Source organism: Podarcis gaigeae (genome assembly GCF_964106915.1).
Source record: "Podarcis gaigeae genome assembly, chromosome: 11".
Lineage (NCBI taxonomy): Eukaryota > Metazoa > Chordata > Lepidosauria > Squamata > Lacertidae > Podarcis > Podarcis gaigeae.
Genome location: NC_139687.1, coordinates 48,478,857 through 48,499,631, shown reverse-complemented (window position 1 = coordinate 48,499,631; position 20,775 = coordinate 48,478,857). Strand labels below are relative to the sequence as shown.

Below are 20,775 nucleotides of genomic sequence, written 5' to 3'. Positions count from 1 at the left end.
GTAGGCACTCTGCAGCGCAAAACTGCAGTCCTACGCGCAACTGCTCAGAAGTATGAACTCAGGCTTACTCCACAGTAAATGGGTAGAGAAACAGACTACACTACTGAGTAATGTAATAGTCATTGAAGGTGACAGGAGAGCATGTGACTTATTGGTAATTGCCAGAAAGGCAGTGTGAAAATCAGTTTGCAAATGGGTGTTAAGGTTTGGGGTCCCCTACCTTTGCTTGCTGCATTCCATCTAAGCCCGTAGATTTTTATATAAACAGTCATTAAAAGGCATCATAAGCCTCTGCCATAATGAACCAGCACCTGCCTCAGTATCAGCAAACAGTATCAAAGAGTTTTTCAAGGCACTCCTCACCCCCTTATTTACTATGGGAGATATCTAATATTAGTCAGAGTGGACCAAATGAAGCCAAATGACTTAAGTAACTCCAAGTATGACTTACCTGGGATATCACCCTTGGAATTCTTCTGAAATAATGGTCAAGCTTTAGATGCTTGCATTTCATATTCTGAAATAATAATAAAATCCAGTTTCCTTGCTGGGGATTAATTTTACATTTTTATTTGTAAGAAAAGGCATTTGCACATGTTATGAAAAACACTTGTCTTTAGATAATTACAGTATATTAAAAAGAGACTAAAGGATTGCAACATCCTGATAGTTAACTTACAGAATATTAAATTAATTTTAATATGCTTGTTTTGGCATTCAACCACAACAAAATGACTCAACAAATTGCAAACGCAAAATCAAAGAGGTAAAACCAGATTAGCATAACTCCAAACCTTCACTTGCATCATTAATTAAAATAATAAAATTACTTAACCACATTACAATTCAATCATATTCTTATAGCAAATGCTAACATAAAGGAAGCTACTTTTTGTGTGCTCCATTTGTCATTCTATGTAAGCATAAAATCTCGAGGAGGTAAAAACTGATGAATGCCCACATCCCTTAAACACCCAAGGCTCTCTTGTACAGCGAGAATAATGTCCTCTTTTTCCTCTACTCCACAGGCACATTGTTTTGAAAATAACAGTACCTGCTTTCTGGAATAAGCTTACTGAAGAAAGCAATGGAGATTTTTAATCCCTGCAGTGTGAGTAAAAACCTTTAAGGCAGTTCTGAAAATACTTTCAGGGTGTAATTTTTAAGGAAGCACAGTTCTGTTTTTATTTATTCTTTACACAGCTGGAAAATCTGCCTCGACTTGGCATTAATAATTTCTTCATGCGATCAATACACAGACCAACATTAGCCCCCAACATTAGCAGGACACTGGGACAAGCAGATCCTTTATTTGCAATAGTGTGATTCTCAGTGCCAGCACTGCATGAAGATCCACATGGATCAGTGTACATCTTTTCTGGCTAGTGCTTCATTTCTCACAGCTTAAATGTATGGCTCTCAAGGGGCATTGGCAGGAAGGGAGGAAACGAGCTTCTTCCAAGTCTAGCTAGCTGCACGATACTGTGAATTTCACTATCGTTCAAAGCATCCTCTTGAAAAGAAAATGAAAAGGATAATTTGAAACACGTCTCCCTGCTAAGAATGCTGCACAAATTGGGATAAAAATATAACCTGCCAGTGTGTGGGACTCTTTTGTGAAGTTACTATAAGTTGGATTTTGGCTTATTGAATTCAATTACTTTAAGAGAATGGAGCTGTGAAATTTCTTCCTTGGAAAAGCCATAGTCCAGGAGGATATCTTCAGTGTGCTCTCCTATAAATGGATCCCTTTTGGAAGAAGGAGTAGCTGGGGTCCGAGAAAGAAGTGGAGCCGGTCGAGGACTTATCTCCTCCTGGTCATTTTTAAGAAAAGAACCACGTTCTTTGTTGTGCGGATGTGAGGCAGCAGCATCAAAAGCCAAGACTGGTGTCACACAAGCATCCACGTCATCGAAGATTTCACACCATTCTGCTTGGGTCTTCTTTGAAAATAAATCTGCAAACATGTTCTTCATTGCAGGCCAGTCAGAGAAACTCATCTGACCAGGGAGATTAGAATCATCTAGCCCCAGACCTGAAGAGATAAAAATAAAATAAAATGGGCCAATTTAATTGCCAGAGATTTGCCAAAAGTTGCATTTATTACTAACAACCAGGAACAGTATAAAGGCCAGAGGTTAAAGAAATGTCTAAAACAGGTTATAGCTACACACCTCATGTTTACAGTTAAACACGCATATCCCCAGTGATGTGCCGATGTGCAAACTTACTTAAGCAACCATTATCTTGACAGTGTGTCTCGAACCAGAGAAGGAACACTAGGTTGTTTCAGCCACACAGTCTACCTGAACGTCTTGGTTCATCCACCTATCACTGTGTTCCTCTGGGAAACTGCAGATATATCCACCAGAAATGAGCTCTGCTATTTCAAAAGTGTAACCGTGCGAGTCTACAGCAGCAGAAACAGAGAGCCTTGTGGCATCTTAGAAATGAATTCATTAATTGTGTCATGAATGTTTGTAGGCCAAATTCAATGTTACTAGCTTCAAGATAATACAGTAGATAAATCTGACTCTGGCCAATGAATGCTTATGCCACAAGAATTCTGATACTGTCCATGAGATCACTTATTTAGCGATGTAGCTGCTGCTCTGCACGCAGAAGGTCCTAGGTTCATTACTCAGCAACTCCATTAAAAAGGATCAGGTAGGAAAAGATTGGGAAGGCCTGTCCTAGAGACTGTAGAGAGCTGCTACCAGAAAAAACAGGCAAGACAGAATAGGCAAAGCTAGATGGGCCATTGATTTGACTCAGCAGAAAGCAACTTATTCTATTCTACACATACTACTATATCCAAGGATAAAAGGCAAAGCAAGAGACCCTAACTTGGCAGTGTTTGTTGACTTTCTTTTAACCTTCGTACTCCAATTCAACCCTTGGAACGTGTTAACAAATCAATTTAGGGACTCAGTTATACGGCTGCAAATACAGTGGTGCCCCGCAAGACGAATGCCTCGCTAAACGAAAAACCCGCAAGACGAAAGGGTTTTCCGATTTTTTAGCGGCTTCACAAGACGAATTTCCCTATGGGCTTGCTTCGCAAGACGAAAGCCCATAGGGAAATCTCCGGGGACAGCGGGGAAGTGCAGCGCGCCTTCTCCTCTGTTCCCGGACCTGTCCTAAGGCTTGCGGTGGGAGGTCCGGGAACAGAGGACAAGGCGCGAAGGGCTTCTCCTCTGTTCCCGGGCTTGCGGTGGGAGGAGGGTTTTTCCTCCCCACCGCCAACATTCAGAACAGCATTCTGAATGTTGGCGGTGGGGAGGAAAGCCCTCCTCCCACCGCAAGCCTTCAGGACAGGTCTGGGAACAGAGGGGAAGGTGCGCAGCGCTTCTCCTCTGTTCCCGGGGCTTGCGGTGGGAGGAGGGTTTTTCCTCCCCACCGCCAACATTCAGAACAGCCTTCTGAATGTTGGCGGTGGGGAGGAAAGCCCTCCTCCCACCGCAAGCCTTCAGGACAGGTCCGGGAACAGAGGGGAAGGTGCGCAGCGCTTCTCCTCTGTTCCCGGACCTGTCTTGAAGACTTGCGGTGGGAGGAAGGTTTTCCTCCCCACCGCCAACATTCAGAAGGCTGTTCTGAAGGCTGGCGGTGGGAAGAAAAGCCCTTCTCCCCCGCCAGCCTTCAGAAGAGTTCCCGCCTAGGCTGCGGATAGCAGCCTGCTGCCCCGCGCGAGGGGCGCTCTTAAGCAGAGCGCCCCTCGCACGGGGTAGACATTCGCCACTTGGGGAGCCCTGCAGGGGAAGTCCTGCAGGGCTCCCCAAGCTGCGAATGTCTGCCCCGCGCGAGGGGCGCTCTGCTTAAGAGTGCCCCTCGCGCGGGGCAGCAGGCTGCTATCCGCTGCTTGGAGAGCCCTCTGGACCTCTTCTGAAGGCTGGCGGGGGGCAACAGTCTTTGTCCCCCCTGCCTGCCTTCCCGGGGGCTTTTAAATCGCCCCGGGACAGCGGAGAATTCATCCGCTGTCCTGGGGCGATTTTAAAATGCTGGCGGGCGGCAGCGCTGCCGCCCGCCAGCATTTTAAGATTGCAACGGACAGCGGAGAAGTCCTCCGCTGTCCCGGGGTTTTTAAAATGCTGGCGGGCGGCAGTGAAGGCATTTTGCTGGGGGCATTTTAAGATCGCCCCGGGACAGCGGAGAAGTCTCCGCTGTCCCGGGAAGGCAGGCGGGGGGAAGCAAAGACTTTCGCCCCCCCCCCCCCCGCCGGCCTTCAGAAGAGGTCGGGGGACAAACTGTCCCCGGACCTGGTCTGAAGGCGGTTTCCATAGGAACGCATTGATTGATTTTCAATGCATTCCTATGGGAAACCGTGCTTTGCAAGACGAAAAACTCGCAAGACGAAAAGACTTGCGGAACGAATTAATTTCGTCTTGCGAGGCACCACTGTAAAACATTTAAAATGTGTTGTAAAGTGCAATATACAAATGTGACCTTAGATGGCGACAGCGAGCTATGCAAAATTCAATGTATTTTTCGAAATGTTTTTTAAAAAAAGCATATTCACAGCAGTTTTTATATGTGTGCAGATTTCACCTAGGAGTTCTTTATCTCAAACATAACTAGTTGGAAGAGTACAGGAAATGTTTTACAGTAGCTGTATCGAATCAGCAGCAGTATATATATTTTTTTAACATCCCCAAGAAAAGAATTCATTAGGATCCCATTCTGAATTTTCCTTACTGAAATGAGAACACAACATCAATAGCTAAAAGATATATATGATAGAGAGAGAACTATAGCAGCAAGAGAAGAGGGTTAGAGAAAACAGGCACTTATTGGGCTTCAAACTTTGGCTTTTGCCTCTGTGCAAATTTCAAACATGCCCTATTGGTTCTTATTTTTCAGGCTTGGTGTTGCAACAATCCATATTGTTAATAGAAGGGTATGCTATGGGTTTTGCACAGCTGTCCTACTACAGCAAGTATGGGGTCTCTGGAAGGAAAAGGAACCTAGTCTATAATAAAACTTCAGGGTACATTTCCATACCATTCAATTTTACTGCTTTACTGAACAGAAAACAAGCCATTAACAGGAAATGATATCCATGGATGTATATTATAGCCCAGGAAATTACTGAAACACAAGGCACTAGTTTTTTATATGTGGATATTAAAGTTGAGAGCTTTAATGTTCTAAATTCATTTTATTAGCTTTGAATAGGATAACATGCCCTACATGAAGCTATATAAATATGATTATTCAATTATTCCATTATGCAGTTATTGACTATGTAATCTTCAGCAGCTATTGTTGCTGGTGCCATGATTGCATTGTTATGTTACTATGCTTTTATACTGATTTGATACCACATTGGAAATGTTTTTTCAATGGAAAGGTGAGACATAACATTTTAAGTAAGTAAATCAAATATTAGTGATCATGTCTCTTCCCACCCTTGCCTTCAACTTGTAGACAACAGCAACTTCATATTTATTTAAAGATTTCAACACTTCCGTACAATCCAAAAATATGACAAAGGAAAATATTGTGTTATGCCAAGTCTCTTGGCTTCAGATTAAAACAATTATTAGAAAAGTTTGCCCTATGCCTACTATACTGAGTAATATACCCAGTTACTAAAAGGAACAGCAGCCTCATTCAAGACTAAAAATACAAAACAGTTCCATGATAAAAGGAATGATGAATGAAAGTTGAGTGTCAAAGGAACAAGACAAATGAGATGGGGTGACCAAGCATTCCAATTTAGCATCAGACTTGGGAGAGAGAGGAAATGGGGCACCAGACGCTGGAATACTGATGTAAACTATCAGTTTTCGTTATGAAAGCAAACATCCTGGAGTAATGCTAGCCCCAGATCTAAATGTGTATTTTAGTAAGAATCAATGCCAATTTGTGACAGATGGAACTTGCATTAGATCTACATTGTTTCCTTTTAAGAGCATTTTTCATCTGTATGGTACGGTGCGCTGGATATTAATATCTGTAATAGAAATTCTCAAACTGAGTCACTGTGACTGCGTACTCTAGTAGAAATCTGGTATTGTTTCCTTCCAGAGGAGTGTGCATGCAGATGAACTCATTTCAGTTTGGTGTATTGGGCTTCTCCCAGTCCATATTCTCTGCTCAGCTGCCAATCCTTGTAAACTCACAAAAAAAGCTTAGACTTTTATGTAGATAGAAACCAATTGAGAACTTCACTGTAAGGGTTGTCCCCATTAGCAAATATTCTCTGTGCGCACAATGTAGCAAATGACTCTGTCAGCAAATCTGGTTTTGCAGGACGGTTGAACATTTGCTGATCTGATGCAACAAATAGGTTAATCACTGATGAAATAAAGCTAGATAAAGCTCTCACCTGAAAAACTAGAAACTTAACCAAAGTAGTTCAACAGATTAAAAAAAAAACATTCCAGGGCTTGAAGCTGAACTAACAGCGCTGCAATAAATTCTCTAGGTGGCTTTTGGAAAATCTTAAGTCTTTCAAGCCCCAAGTAGTTCCATTAGCACAAGGACTTCTAGCTGCACAATGGAACTTGCCCTCCCTCTCCTATCACCTCACCCACCCCAAAATCTGTGCTGGATTTCCCTTTAACTTTCCGGAGCAGATTTGGGGAGGGTGTGGAGGCACACAGGAAGAGGAGATGGAGGTAAAGATATGATGCAGAAACAGAAACCCTTGTGCTAACAAAGCTACTTCATTGGCTATAATGCTTGGTTCTTCCATCTGTAAAATGGGAATATTTGTTGTACAGACAATGGAGATAAATCTTCAAATTACTTTGCATCTTTAAATGCTACAGCACTAATTTTTGAATATTTGCTCAAAACAGATGGTACCCCAAAACTTCCTCCTTTAAAACCATACCTCTTGTAGATTAACTTACCACTGATGAACTGCTTATAGAATTGTGGTTCAAGAGCACCAACAGCCATGAATTTCCCATCTTTAGTCTTATAGGTTTCATAAAAAGGGGCACCACTGTCCAGGAGGTTCTCCCCACGAGATCTGTTCCAAAGGCCAATGCTCTGTGATTTCCACAGAAAAGAGCTCAGGTATGCTGTGCCTTCTACCTTAAAGACAAAAAAAATTTAAAAAATATTTTAACGTTTTGTGGGGAAAAATATCAGTAAGAGTGAAAATATTTTTCTGCTAGGTATTCTGACTTAGGTAATAACACCCTAAGCTGACAAAAAACCAAAACACCTCTTGCTGCCCACTGTTTGGTAATATTAATTCTAGTCTCGCTAGATAGTCCAAAACTATGTTTCCTACTTTGGATGTCACTAAATCCTTGGCCTTGGCAAATGCTTCAATGCAGGGATGGGGTGAGGAACCTGTGGTCCTCTGGGCGTGGTTGGCCTACAACTCCCATCATTCCTGACTGTTGGCCATGCTGGCTAGGGGTTGTGGGAATTTGAGTCCAGCAACACCGGCAGAGCCACAGGTTTCCCAACCATGTAGTTTACAACTGCAGAAAGCAGAGTCTCTCCCCCCACACCCTCATTTTTATTAACTTTCCAATTTTACATTTTAAAATAAACATTTTCGAAAGCAGAGTCTTGTTCTTGGAGCTTTGATGAGCACAGGGCTGGGACAGCCCCTTGCACTACAGTTCCCAGGCGCTCAATAACCAGCTGTCTGGTGCTTGGGAAGCACTGCACAAGGAACTTCAACAAGAGGGTAGTCCCATTCATCTATCAGATTTGGTCCACTAACCCAAAAAGGTTCCATAGCCCTGATTTAAGGCATTATTTGAGGGGTTTTTCCAGATTAGCTTTGATTGTTTTTTTAATTGTTTAACAATTTGCTCATTTTAACATTATATTGTTTTGCAATGCTAGCAGTACATTTATTGTTTTTATCTTTCAACTGATTTGGTCCAGTCCCCCCCCCCCAAGAATATTTATTAAAGTTTTCAATAATAATACAATAAAAATCAAAAAGAAAAAAGAATAACAAAAATACAAAAATAAAAATAATTAAAAACACAGAGAGTTTCCATTACTTATTTTTCATTAACTTATTTCCCAGACCTCCTCATACCTCCCTTTTTTGTATTCCAATTCAAATTGTTAGCTCAGCAAATCCTTATCAATAAATTTTAACCTATTTCTAAACCTTTTTTTTTCTTCCCATATTCTCTTAAAGCATTACAACTGGAAACCACTTAATTTCTATCCGACATCATTCTAACATTCATTAATTTTGCAATATTTCTGTAGATAGTCTTTAAATTTCTTCCAATCTTCTCCCTGGTCTCGGATTCTGCCAGTCATTTCTGCCAATCCCATATAGTCCATCACCTTCATCTGCCATTCTTCCAGAGTGGGTAGATCCTGTGTCTTCCAGTACTTTGCTATGAGTATTCTTGCTGCTGTTGTGGCATACATAAAGAAAGTTCTATCCTTCTTTGACACCAATTGGCCGACCATGCCCAGGAGAAAGGCCTCTGGTTTCTTCAGGAAGGTATATTTAAATACCTTTTTCGTTTCATTATAAATCATTTCCCAGAAAGCCTTAATCCTTGGGCACGTCCACCAAAGGTGAAAGAATGTACCTTCATTTTCTTTGCATTTCCAACATTTATTATCGGGCAAATGGTAAATTTTTGCAAGCTTGACTGGGGTCATGTACCACCTGTAAATCATTTTCATAATATTCTCTCCAACCTATGAGGAATAGGGTATGTTTAAAGAGGAGACTGAGAGGAGATATGATAGGCAACTTCAAAAATCTAAAGGGCTGTCACATGGAAGATGAAACAAGCTTGTTTTCTATTGCTCCGGAACAGAGCTTTCCAAACTTTTCATGTTGGCAACACACTTTTTAGACATACAGCATTTTGTGACACAGTAATTCAGTTTTACTAGCAAACCAGAGGTTAAACTAACCCCTTTCCAGCATTGGGAGGAGCACAGGGAGTGTTTGCGTGACACACCTACACACTGCAGCCGACACACTAACGTGTCCCGGCACACAGTTTGGAAAGCTCTGCAGTCTGGAGGGCAGGACCTGAACCAATGGATTCAAGTTAAAAGAAAAGAGATTCTGACTAAACATCAGGAAGTACTTTCTAGTTGTAAGAGCTGTTCAACAGTAGAACAAACTTCCTTAGAAGGTGGTGGACTCTCTTTCACTTGAATTTTTGGATGGATCTATCACGGATGCTTTAGTTGATATCCTTTCAGTGCAGGGGGTTGGATTAGATGTCCCTAAGAACCCCTCCCAATTCTATGATTCTGTGACTTACTCTCACCATGTGGATGAAGCAAGTGGAACCCTGATAGCTAAAAATACACCTCTATTTCTACCAAAAAAACCCACAGTGATATAGCACAGAAATACAAGATGGTGAGAGTAGAATTGTTTTGAAATAGCAAAGCTGCAAAACAGGATCTTCTCTTCCTTTCCCCTCTCCCCCCTTCTGCTCATTGTATGTGCAACAGCCTTTTTAGGCGATAGGAATGTCGTAAGCGTGTGGGAGGTGAACTGCTAGAGGTTATATAATCTTGTCAAGGATGCCTGATGATCATCTTATGCAGATCCCACATTCCAACCAGTCCAGAGTTGCTCACAAACACATTTCTGATCCTGAAATTCATTAATAACTTCATAGTTTCAACTCCCCCCTCCCCACCCACACAAGTACATTACAATGTACTTTTTCTTTTTAATATGTAAAATATTTGAAATTAAATTATTGTACAGTCATACGTCTACTTATATATCCCTCTGGATACGGAATCTTCAGCTTACGGCCACAGCAAACCCAGAAGTGTATACTTCCGGGTTTTGTCGTGTGCACAAGGACAGAAGTGCTCAATCGCGCCATGCGTGTGGACAGAAGCACGCCTCTATTTACGTAATTTCTGGGGTGCAGACGGACCCCCAGGAGCGAATTAAGTTCGTATCCGGAGGGCCCACTGTAGTTCCAATTTTAAAAATCTGTTTTGGATAATTATTGACCAACTCTGTTCATGGATGAACATGCCTGCCATTCCCCTCATTACTTCTTTTCCTCCTCTACCTTGAAAACATCTGTGTGAATTATAGGGCTGAGCCCCATATATCCAGCCACAGCTATATAATATGATGTCTTTATTTATTATTTAATGTAAAACATTTTAAGGCTGCTGTTCTGGGTAATTCTTGTCTAAAGCTGCATACAGCAATAAACCAAACGAAAAGAAAGATCAACAATACAAATAATATAAAATCGAAACTCCTCAGGATCACATATCTAATGGCAGGGCAGCTTGCTTAGATACAGAAATGTTTGCAGCTGCCAAAATATATGCAATATGATAATGTGTTAAAGAAGATACAAACATCAGCACCCGGGATTATTCACTATTTCTACAGTTGTGGAAGCTTCCATACCCTTTGCCCCATTGAGAAATTAGCAAACAAAGATTAATGTTGAGCAAGTGCCAGAGCATTTCAGATGGAATTAGAACTGCTAGCTTCTATCCACAGCACACTATTGTAGTTATGTTACCTACAGAAGTACCTGTAATGAAAGCATGAGCAGAGACCCAGCTGTTGAATAAATATGAATTACGGTAATCTGATGCTAAAATAATTTGATGCAACGATAAATCAAGAGAAGAAATAACCAAGTAATTAGCTAGATTTAACAAAGGAAATCCCCATATCCAGCTGATCTGGGTCTGCTTATCTCACCCAGAGAATCTGGCGGCTGTGTTCAAAGGGGTGCAAGTCATACACACAACAGAGCAATAAGAACTGGATCAAAAAAGGGTTTTGTGGACTGATGTGTTGGTCTTAAAGTACATACAGTTCCACATGCCCTATCTTTAACAGTCTGTAACTTGTTTTGTTTTCTTTAACTTACCATACTTGCATCAATGACTTGTCCTTTGCCGGATTTTGTACGTTCATAGAGTGCCATAATGATGCCCATCGCACACATAACACCGCCACCAGCAAAATCAGCCAGAAGATTGATAGGAGCATAAGGATTTTCATCTTTTCTGCCAAGTTTTGACAAAACACCTATATACAATAATAGATATACACAAAATAATAATGAAATCAGTTTCCCCAGTTATGAAAGCCATATGAATGTCTTCTAAACACAGATATGTATAGTCATCAATTTTCTAACAATCTCCAATTATGCTCTTAAGCTGTTGAATGCATTGTACTGAGGTGGAGGCTTTGCAAAGAGACATCTGGGGGAAATGCTTGCCAGGTCTTCAAGATGGTTTTTAGCAACAAACACCTGTATAAGCCTTTCATTGAAAAGAGGTGAGAATTATAACTAAGTCCCTTGCATTGAAACACCCACTGAGGAATTCCTAATATAGAAACGTTTTCTCTGATTGATAAATAACTATGGTTTGCTTTCTAATCAATAAGTTTCAAGTATTTTTTCAGTAAATAATATTATTTCCATGATAGCATTATTATTATATTTCACATAATCTACTGAAATATACCATTGCTGTTCAGCAGTGCAATCCAATGAAAGTTACTTGTGAATAAATCCCCCTGTGTTCAATAGGATATATTCCCAGGTAAGTGTGGATTGGAGCCCAAACCATCTTCAGGTCAGGAAGAGTTAACAACCATTTTATTCATTTATTAATTTAGGTAATTTATATACCACTTATTATTTCAAAGAAATATCTAAGTATCACAAGTATCACATTATAAAAGTATCACAAGTAAACATGCACAGAAATTACTGTGAATCTCAAAACAGTTGGACTCTGCAGCATAGTCTATAGGTATGTTCTTCCCAGCAAAACAAAAGTAAAACACCCTAAAGGCTGATGTTGAACTGTAGCCTTGGTTTACTATCCAAATAAAAATAAATGCAAAAAATTGAACATTAATGAATTACAACCAGGCACGTCTGCATAATAATAATTTTATTTGTACCCCAACCACCCATTTGTACCCTAGGTAAAGGTAAAGGGACCCCTGACCATTAGGTCCAGTCGTGGCCGACTCTGGGGTTGCGGCACTCATCTCGCTTTATTTTTTTTTTTTTTTGTAATAATTTTTTATTATTTTTGCAAAACAAAGAAAACAGGGAACAAGGGTATAGGAAAAACAAACAAATCACAAACAAATACATAAAACGTGACTTCCCCATACCTCCCCTTCTCTGCATCATTATTTTATAATGTGTCAGCAACCCTTCAGTCAATTTCTCTGTATATTCTCATTAAGTTTCCCCCTTTAATTTACGATTTACAGCTGTAGTTCTTTGTTTCTAGCCTCTCGACATCTTAACCGTCCAATATTTTACAATAGTTCTTAAGGTATACTTTAAATTTTCTCCAATCTTCCTCCACCGCCTCCTTCCTCTGGTCACGGATTCTGCCGGTCATCTCTGCCAATCCCATATATTCGATCACCTTCATCTGCCATTCCTCCAGAGTGGGTAGTTCTTGCATCTTCCAATACTTTGCTAAAAGAATTCTTGCTGCCGTGGTAGCATACATAAAGAAAGTCTTATCCTTCTTCGGTACCAATTGGCCCACCATGCCCAGAAGAAAAGCCTCTGGTTTCTTTGAAAACGTCCATTTAAGGACTTTCTTAATTTCATTATAGATCATTTCCCAGTAGGCCTTAATTTTTGGGCAGGTCCACCAAAGGTGATAGAAGGTTCCTTCAGCTTCCTTACATTTCCAACATTTGTTGTTGGGCAAATGATAGATCTTAGCAAGCTTGACTGGAGTCATGTACCACCTGTAAATCATTTTCATAATATTTTCTTTCAAAGCAGTACATGCTGTGAATTTCAAACCGGTGGTCCATAACTGTTCCCAGTCAGCAAACATAATGTCATGACCAACATCTTGTGCCCATTTAATCATAGCTGATTTTACCGTTTCATCCTGTACATTCCATTTCAGCAGCAGATTATACATTCTAGATAAGTTTTTTGTATTGGGTTCTAACAGTTCCGTTTCTAGCTTTGACTTTTCACTCTGGAATCCTACTTTCCTGTCCAGCTTAAACACTTCATTTATTTGGTGGTAATGTAGCCAATCTCTAACTCTATGTTTTAATTTTTCATAGCTCTTTAATTTAAACTTTTCTCCATCCTTTTCTAGCATTTCATCATATTTTAACCAATTTGAGTCCATGTTAAGTTTTTTAACTGCTTTTGCTTCCATTGGTGATAACCATCTGGGGGTTTTATTTTCCATTAAATCTTTGTACCTGATCCAGACATTATACAATGCCTTCCGTACCATATGGTTTTTAAAACTCTTATGCACTTTCACCTTGTCATACCACAGATACGCATGCCAGCCGAGGTTATTATCATAACCTTCTAGATCTAAGATGTCTGTGTCCTCAAGAAGTAGCCATTGTTTTAACCAGCAGAAAGCTGCTGCCTCATAGTAGAGCCTCAAGTCCGGCAGGGCAAACCCCCCTCTATCTTTTGCGTCTGTTAAGATCTTAAACTTAATTCTGGGCTTTTTGCCCTGCCAGACAAATTTAGATATATCTTTTTGCCACCTCTTGAAACACTCCATCTTGTCCAGAATTTGTAGAGTCTGAAACAAGAATAACACTCTCGGCAATACATTCATTTTGATAACAGCTATACGGCCTAACAAGGAAAGTTTCAGTCTAGACCATATATCTAGATCCCTTTTGACTTCTGTCCAACATTTCTCATAATTGTCCTTAAATAAATTAGCATTTTTTGATGTTATGTTTACCCCCAGATATTTAACTTTTTTAACAATTTCCAAACCCGTTACTTTTTGAAATCTATCTTTTTCTTCCGGTGTCAAATTTTTCCCCAACACTTTGGTTTTTTGTCTGTTCAGTTTGAATCCTGCCACTTGACCAAATATCTCAATTAGGTCCAACACTCTTTTCGTACTCTCCTCTGGCTGTTGTAATGTTAGAACTAAGTCGTCTGCAAATGCCCTTAATTTATAATGTTTCGCTCCGACCTGAATACCTTTAACCAGCGGGTCCATTCTAATCATGTTTAACAAAACCTCCAGGACAGATATAAACAGGAGGGGAGACATAGGGCATCCCTGTCGTGTACCCTTTTCTATTGATATATCATCCATCACCATACCATTCACGATTAATTTTGCTTTTTGTTCTGCATATATCGCACCTATACCATTTTGAAATCTTTGGCCTACCCCCATTCCCTGGAGATTCTTCATCATAAAACTCCAATTGATATTGTCAAAGGCTTTCTCCGCATCCACAAAGATCAAAACTGCCTTTTTGTTAATGTCCATTTCCAACAGTTCCAAAATGTCTAAAATATTTCTCACATTACTTGACATATATCTCCCTGGGAGAAAGCCTGTTTGGTCCTTATGAATCTCCCCTACTAGCACTCTTTTAAATCTTTTTGCCAGAATGTCTGCAAAAATTTTATAATCCACATTCAACAGTGATATAGGCCTATAGTTTTTTACTTGGCTTTTGCCAGTCTCTGTCTTTGGTATAAGTGAGATGAATGCCTCTTTCCACGATTCGGGAGCCTTTTTCCCCTCCAAAATTTGATTGCAAACTTCTTTCAATGGTTGAATCAACCATTCTTTTAACATTTTGTAATATCCTGCAGTTAAACCATCCGGTCCTGGAGATTTCCCCAATTTCATATTCTGAATGGCACCCTCTATTTCTTGTTCTGTTATTCTCCCATTTAAGGTCCTCTTATTCTGTTCTGAGATTTTTGAAAGTCCATATTTTTTGATGAATTCCTCTATTTCTTGCTCGTTTGTTGGGCCTTGCGCGTACAGTTTTTTGAAGAAGCTTTGAAAACAATTGCTTATCTCATTTGGTCTAGTGATTATTCTTCCATCTTCTTCCAAAGATGTTACAGTATTCAGTTTTTGTCTTTTTTTCAATTGCCATGATAGCAGTTTCCCGCATTTATCTGCCGATTCAAATGTCTTTTGTCTCATCTGCTTTATCTTCCATTCTATTTCTTGATTCATCAGTTCCATATATTGCATCTGATAGAATTTTATTTCTCTTAATATTTCTTGTGACTTTGGTTTAGATCTTAACTTCTTCTCTTCTTCCTTTATTTTTTCCAGGATTTTCTCTTCCCTCTCCTTTTGCTTTCTTCTCTTTAGGGAATTCTGCTGAATAAGAAAACCACGCATCACGGCTTTACTTGCATCCCAGATTGTTCTTTTCTCCACATTTGTTCTTAAATTTATCTCAAAGTATTCTCTTAAAGTTTTTTGGGCCTTCTTGTAGATTTCTTCATCTTTTAAGAGGGTGTCATTCATTCTCCATCGAAATGTTCCCGCCGTTGTTTGTTTCATTTCCATTTTTACAGCATTATGGTCGGAGCAGGTTTTTGGGCAGATTTCTATCTTCTTAACTTTTGATGCCAGATTGCTGGAGATCCAAATTTGGTCAATTCTAGTCCATGTCATCTTTGCTTCGGAGAAAAAGGTTCCCTCTCTTTCTAGAGGGTTCCTTGTTCTCCAAATGTCTATTAAGTCCATATTGTCGGTCATTTCAAAAAAAGCCTTTGGTAGTCTCCCGTCCTTGGATATCACAAGTCTTTGAGCTTTGTCCATGTTTGTGGAGACTACTCCGTTCATATCGCCCATCATTACAATTTTATAGTCCATAAAGTCTGATAGAGTCTCATGCAGTTTCTTGAAAAATTCCGCCTTCCCCTCATTAGGTGCATACACCCCTACTATTAAAAGTTTTTCTCCTTGCGATTGAATTTCAACTGCCAAATATCTTCCTTGCTCGTCCTTAAATATCATTTTTGGGGCCAATTTTTCTTTAAGGTACATCACTACGCCTCTTTTTTTGACTTTATCTGATGATATAAATTCCAATCCTAGTCTCTTATTTATCAGAAGCTTCCTGTGGGTCCTGGCTATATGTGTTTCTTGGAGGCATATTATGTCCAATTGTTCTTTTTTTAGAATGTAAAAAACTTGTTTTCTTTTTCGGGGAAGGTTCAAACCATTACAATTCCAGGTTAATAATTGCAGAGACATCTTTGTTTATTGATGGGTATCTGTTCCTCCGACCGCACCCAATAATTGTTCTTCTTCGGTTGGTGGTGGTGAAGTAAGTCCAAATGATAGATTTGAAATGTCTGTTGGTTCTCTTAGGGTCACAGTCCCTTTTTGTAAGTCCTCAAAGTTTCTTTCCAAAAACTGGTCCTTGTCCTGTATTGTTTTGATCTTTATCTTCCTCCCTTTAAAGTTGAAGGACAATCCTTGTGGGAATTCCCACCTAAATGGGATGCTATTTCCCTTCAGCAGGTCAACAAGGTCTTTGAAGTAGGTCCTTACTTGCAAGATATAACGGGGGATGTCTTTAAAAATCTGTATCTGAGAGTTTCCTATCACCAATGCCTTCTGAAAATGTAGATTTAATATTTTGTCTCTCTCTTCTCTGGATCTTAATGTGATTAGACAATCCCTCGGCTTTTTGCCTTGTCTCCTGCCCAGCCGGAAGGCTGTGGTTATCTCAAAATCTTCTTCTCCTTCCCAGTCCTCCAACCAAAATCCATGAATATTCTCTGTGAGGAATTCCTTAAGGTCGTCCTTTTCTTCCTCAGGGACAAGTCTCAGCTTCAGATTCTTCCCTTTTCTCTCAAGTTCCATCAAAGCCAAAGTTGCATCATGTTCACCCACTTTCCTCTCAATTGGAACAAATTTTCCTTTAAATTCCTCAACCGTACTTTGAGCACTCTCGGCTATCCTCCTCGTTTCTGTATTTTCCTGTATTAATTTATTTATGGAGTCAGTATGAGATGATATCGTTGTTGTGTTCAGGTCTAATCTTGTTGTAAGTTCTGTCAATTTTCTGGAATTTTCTGCCAACTTCTTGGAGTTGTCTGTGGATTGCTTTGTCAATGCCTCTAGAGACTGGTTTATTTTAAGCAGTGCCTGTGTCATAGAATCCATTGATGCTGTTGTTACTCTTTCCTGTGCAGCTGGTAAGCCTGCCGTGGAGGCCCTTTTCTTTTGTGCTTGTGCTTTTGTTCTGGCCCTTGTTGATATTTCCTCCACTGGATTGCTCATAGCCAAGGTCGTTCTCACAGGAAAGGTTTAAGTGGAAAATCCCACTGTTATTTTTTCCAATGGAACAATGTCTCTCTTTCCCTCTAGGGGGAGTAAAATGTATCCCAAAAGTGAAAGTCACAAAGAAGCTTTAAGCATATATCGATACAAATCCAATAGTCCAACACGAACTTTACTTTGTATCAAGGTAAAACAATCTTCTAAATAAGCCAAAACCGTTACTTTTTGTCAAATAGAGTCATTCACATCTGCCGTCCGATTTTGACAGCTCCCTTTTGACAGTTCCCTTTTTCCGGCGATACAACTCTGATCAGGCAGCCCCTACCAGGGGGGTTTAGCGGTGAGGGGGGATGACTTCTCTTAATGTTTTCAGCAGGTTAATAATGTCTCTTTTTTTCTTCCCCCCCCTATTCCTTCCCAAAAGGGGGGGAGGTTACTCTCTGATGTCGGGCTTGTAGTTTTAAAAAGCACTTGTCATATAAAAACAACTTGATTTTTTCGTTGCTTGATTAAACATGCAGTTTCCGGGGGGCAGACTTCCTTGATTTAATGCCTCCCGTTTTCAGCCAAATCCAAGTTTTTGAGTCCCGTTAATAGTTGTTTTGAAGTTCTTACTCACGGGTATCGATGCCAATTGTAGTTTCAGGAAGGAATCGGCGCTCTCCGTTAATGGCGACGCGGCTTCACTCTGCGGGCTGGGTAGCGACTCTCAGCACCGCGCTCACACCCGATGCCGCTCCGGAGCCTTTAAAAAGGCTCTTTCGCAGTACCGGGGGGCGCAAAGGTGCCCACCGAGTCTCCTTGTTCGCAGGCTTCAGCGCCTGCGATTTTAGGGGTCCCCCGCTCGCGGCACTCATCTCGCTTTATTGGCCGAGGGAGCTGGCGTACAGATTCCGGGTCATGTGGCCAGCATGACTAAGCCGCTTCTGGCGAACCAGAGCAGCGCACGGAAACGCCGTTTACCTTCCCGTCGGAGCGGTACCTATTTATCTACTTGCACTTTGACGTGCTTTCGAACTGCTAGGTTGGCAGGAGCTGGGACCGAGCAACAAAATTTGTACCCTACAAATTAATGCTAACTATATTAACCACAAATCTCTTTCAAGTTAATTATTATTTAATATAAGGTTGCTGTTTTTAAAAAAGAAATTACCGGTAAATCACACAATGTACCTGACACAGCCAAGTAGTTGATATCATGACCTGCCAACTTGGCATATTTTCCCAACTGTCCAAATCCCGTCAGCCTAGCATAGATGAGTTTGGGATTGTCCTGGAGGACGATATCTGGGCCAAGACCAAGTTTTTCCATGACACCTAAACAAGAAGATAAAATAAGTCAACTCTACTTAAAAAAATAAGCAGATCAACATATGTGGATGTATAAATAGTGTTATACAGAGTGTGAAGGTATACACATATTGAATATGAAGGCAGAATTGTTACATGATAATTTTTGAGTAGCCTGTTCCATTTTCTGATCTCTCTTTAATGGAATATTCTGTATGGCTAGTTTGTGTTTTCAAATTTTTGGGAAAATGGGAATTTTTGGGAATGGTGCCTCCTCCTCACCTGGGTAGAAGAGGTGAGTCTACATCAGGAACAAGTGGGGGATAAAGATCTACATTGGGATACACTGCCCCTTGGATCCTGCCACCTGAGGTAGTCACCTCACCTTGCTTTATGGGTGGGCCAGCTCTACTCCGGTGAGCAACCCGTGTGGGTGCAGATAAAAATGCAGTAATTAATTAACACCTGAAACACAAACACAGAAGATTCACCTCTGTGAATGGGGGGTGGGAGGAAGGAAAATGCACCATGACATTTTCCATTTGTGAAAGTAGTTGCTTGTGATTGTTCAAATGTGTCTGTGCTAAGTATTACACTGCTCCTGTGAGCAAAACCACACACATCCTGCAGCTGAATCTCAAATCCAAACTGTGGACGCAGATAATAAAAATAACTGGAGCTGCTACTTTTTTTAAAAAAAGCGCATATTCTTTTTTCATGGGTTTAATTTTATTTTTTTTAAACTACCTTCCACGTATTGAACTGCAAACAGGTACAAAAATGCCCACCTCGCACTTTACACAGCTATTTATTCTGTCTGCTTGTTGTTTTTTATCTACAAGCCATATCGATAAACATCTGCATTTAGGGGGGGACGTATGAAATTTTGCCGTGGGAAGGCAGAGAAGCGCCGCCACACAAACTGAAGGCGGGGTTGTGTGTGAGGGGGGCGGGAAGAGGCAAAAGGCAACAACTATTTGCGAATAGCTGTCAGGGCAAAAATACCTCCGCTTGCCCTTTTCCCCCCTACGACAAGCAAGAGAAACTGCGGCCCCGCCAGAAGGTCACTGGACTACAACTCCCACAATCCTTGAGCGTCGGCCACGCTTAGCTGGGGCGGCTGGGAGATGGAGTCCAACCCGCGCCCACCCAGTTTTGGGGGTGCACCCTCTTGAGGCTGCCTCATCCCCACCTCGCTATACCAACACTTGACGTCCTACTACGAAGCGGCAACTGCCTCCCGCCCCACAGCCTTCGCCCTACTGCGAGGGGAGACACCAACAGCCCCCCCCCCATTTCCCCACTGGCCCTTCGCGCCCCACAAGCGGTTCGGCACCTGGTCTGAAGGGCTCGATGAGCACATCCGCCTTCTGGCAGAGCCGCCTCAGCGTCTCGGCGCCCCGGGGCTGCTTCAGGTCGAGCGCCAGGGAGCGCTTGCCGCGGCCCTGCACGTCCGACGACACGGCCGCGCGGGGAGAGCGGTCCACTCGCACCACCTCCGCCCCGAAGTCGGCCAGGATGAGGCCGCAGAGAGGCGCCGGCGCCAGGCCCGCCATTTCCAGCACCCTGACACCGCGCAGCGCCATGGCCGAGAGAAAAGGAGGCAGGCAGCCTCTCCCTCAGCTCAGGCCCCAGCCGAGTCGCATTTGGCGCCTCCTCCTCCTCGCCCTCCGGAGGGCTGAGCTCCCGGCGGCGGTTCCGAAGGTTAATCCGGCCGGTGCCTGCAGCAAGCCGAGGATACGATCCTGCGCGGCGGCCTTGCCAAGAAGCAAGCCCCGTTCAGCTCAGTGGGGATTCCTGTCAGAGTAGGGCCCAGTCCATGGCACTAAAGAAGTGAGCGTGATTGAAAGGCATTGCCCTGTGTGTACCATTAAGAGGAAAGCCCCATGCAGTAAAGCGAGGCCTTATTATTGCTACATATTTATTTATATAGCCCCACCTTTTCCCCTCAAGGTGGCTTTCACAGAAAAACAAGAACAGCTAAAAACGTAAGGTGGGGAAACTTCACTAAAAACCAATTAAGCATGGATAGAAGTAAAGCTATACAGTGGTACCTCGGGTTACATACGCTTCAGGTAGTAATAATAATAATAATAATAATTTCTTATTTATACCCCGCCCATCTGGCTGGGCTTCCCCAGCCATTCTGGGCGGCTTCCAAAAAAATATTAAAATACTGCAATACATCAAACATTAAAAGCTTCCCTAAACAGGGCTGCCTTTAGATGTCTTCTAAAAGTTTGGTGGTAATTTTCCTCTTTGACATCTGGTGGGAGGGCGTTCCACAGGCGGGCGCCACCATCGAGAAGGCCCTCTGCCTCCTTCCCTGTAACTTAGCTTCTCACACTGAGAGAACCGCCAGAAGGCCCTCAGAGCTGGACCTCAGTATCCGGGTAGAACGATGAGGGTGGAGATGCTCCTTCAGATATACTCGACTCTGGTTACAGACGCTTCAGGTTACAGACTCTGCTAACCCAA

General features: G+C 41.7%; 1 protein-coding gene across 1 annotated transcript; it reads right to left on the bottom strand.

The window, feature by feature from the left end:
- Window positions 1–548: 548 nt before the first annotated feature.
- AMACR (alpha-methylacyl-CoA racemase) lies at window positions 549–20,119 on the bottom strand. Its single transcript, XM_083702893.1, has 5 exons — window positions 19,634–20,119; window positions 18,181–18,324; window positions 10,830–10,990; window positions 6,858–7,044; window positions 549–2,035 (listed from the first exon to the last, which is right to left on the bottom strand). Exons 1-5 carry the CDS (start codon window positions 19,881–19,883, stop codon window positions 1,626–1,628), a joined length of 1,152 nt encoding a protein of 383 aa, XP_083559019.1. The 5' UTR covers window positions 19,884–20,119; the 3' UTR covers window positions 549–1,625.
- Window positions 20,120–20,775: the final 656 nt, after the last annotated feature.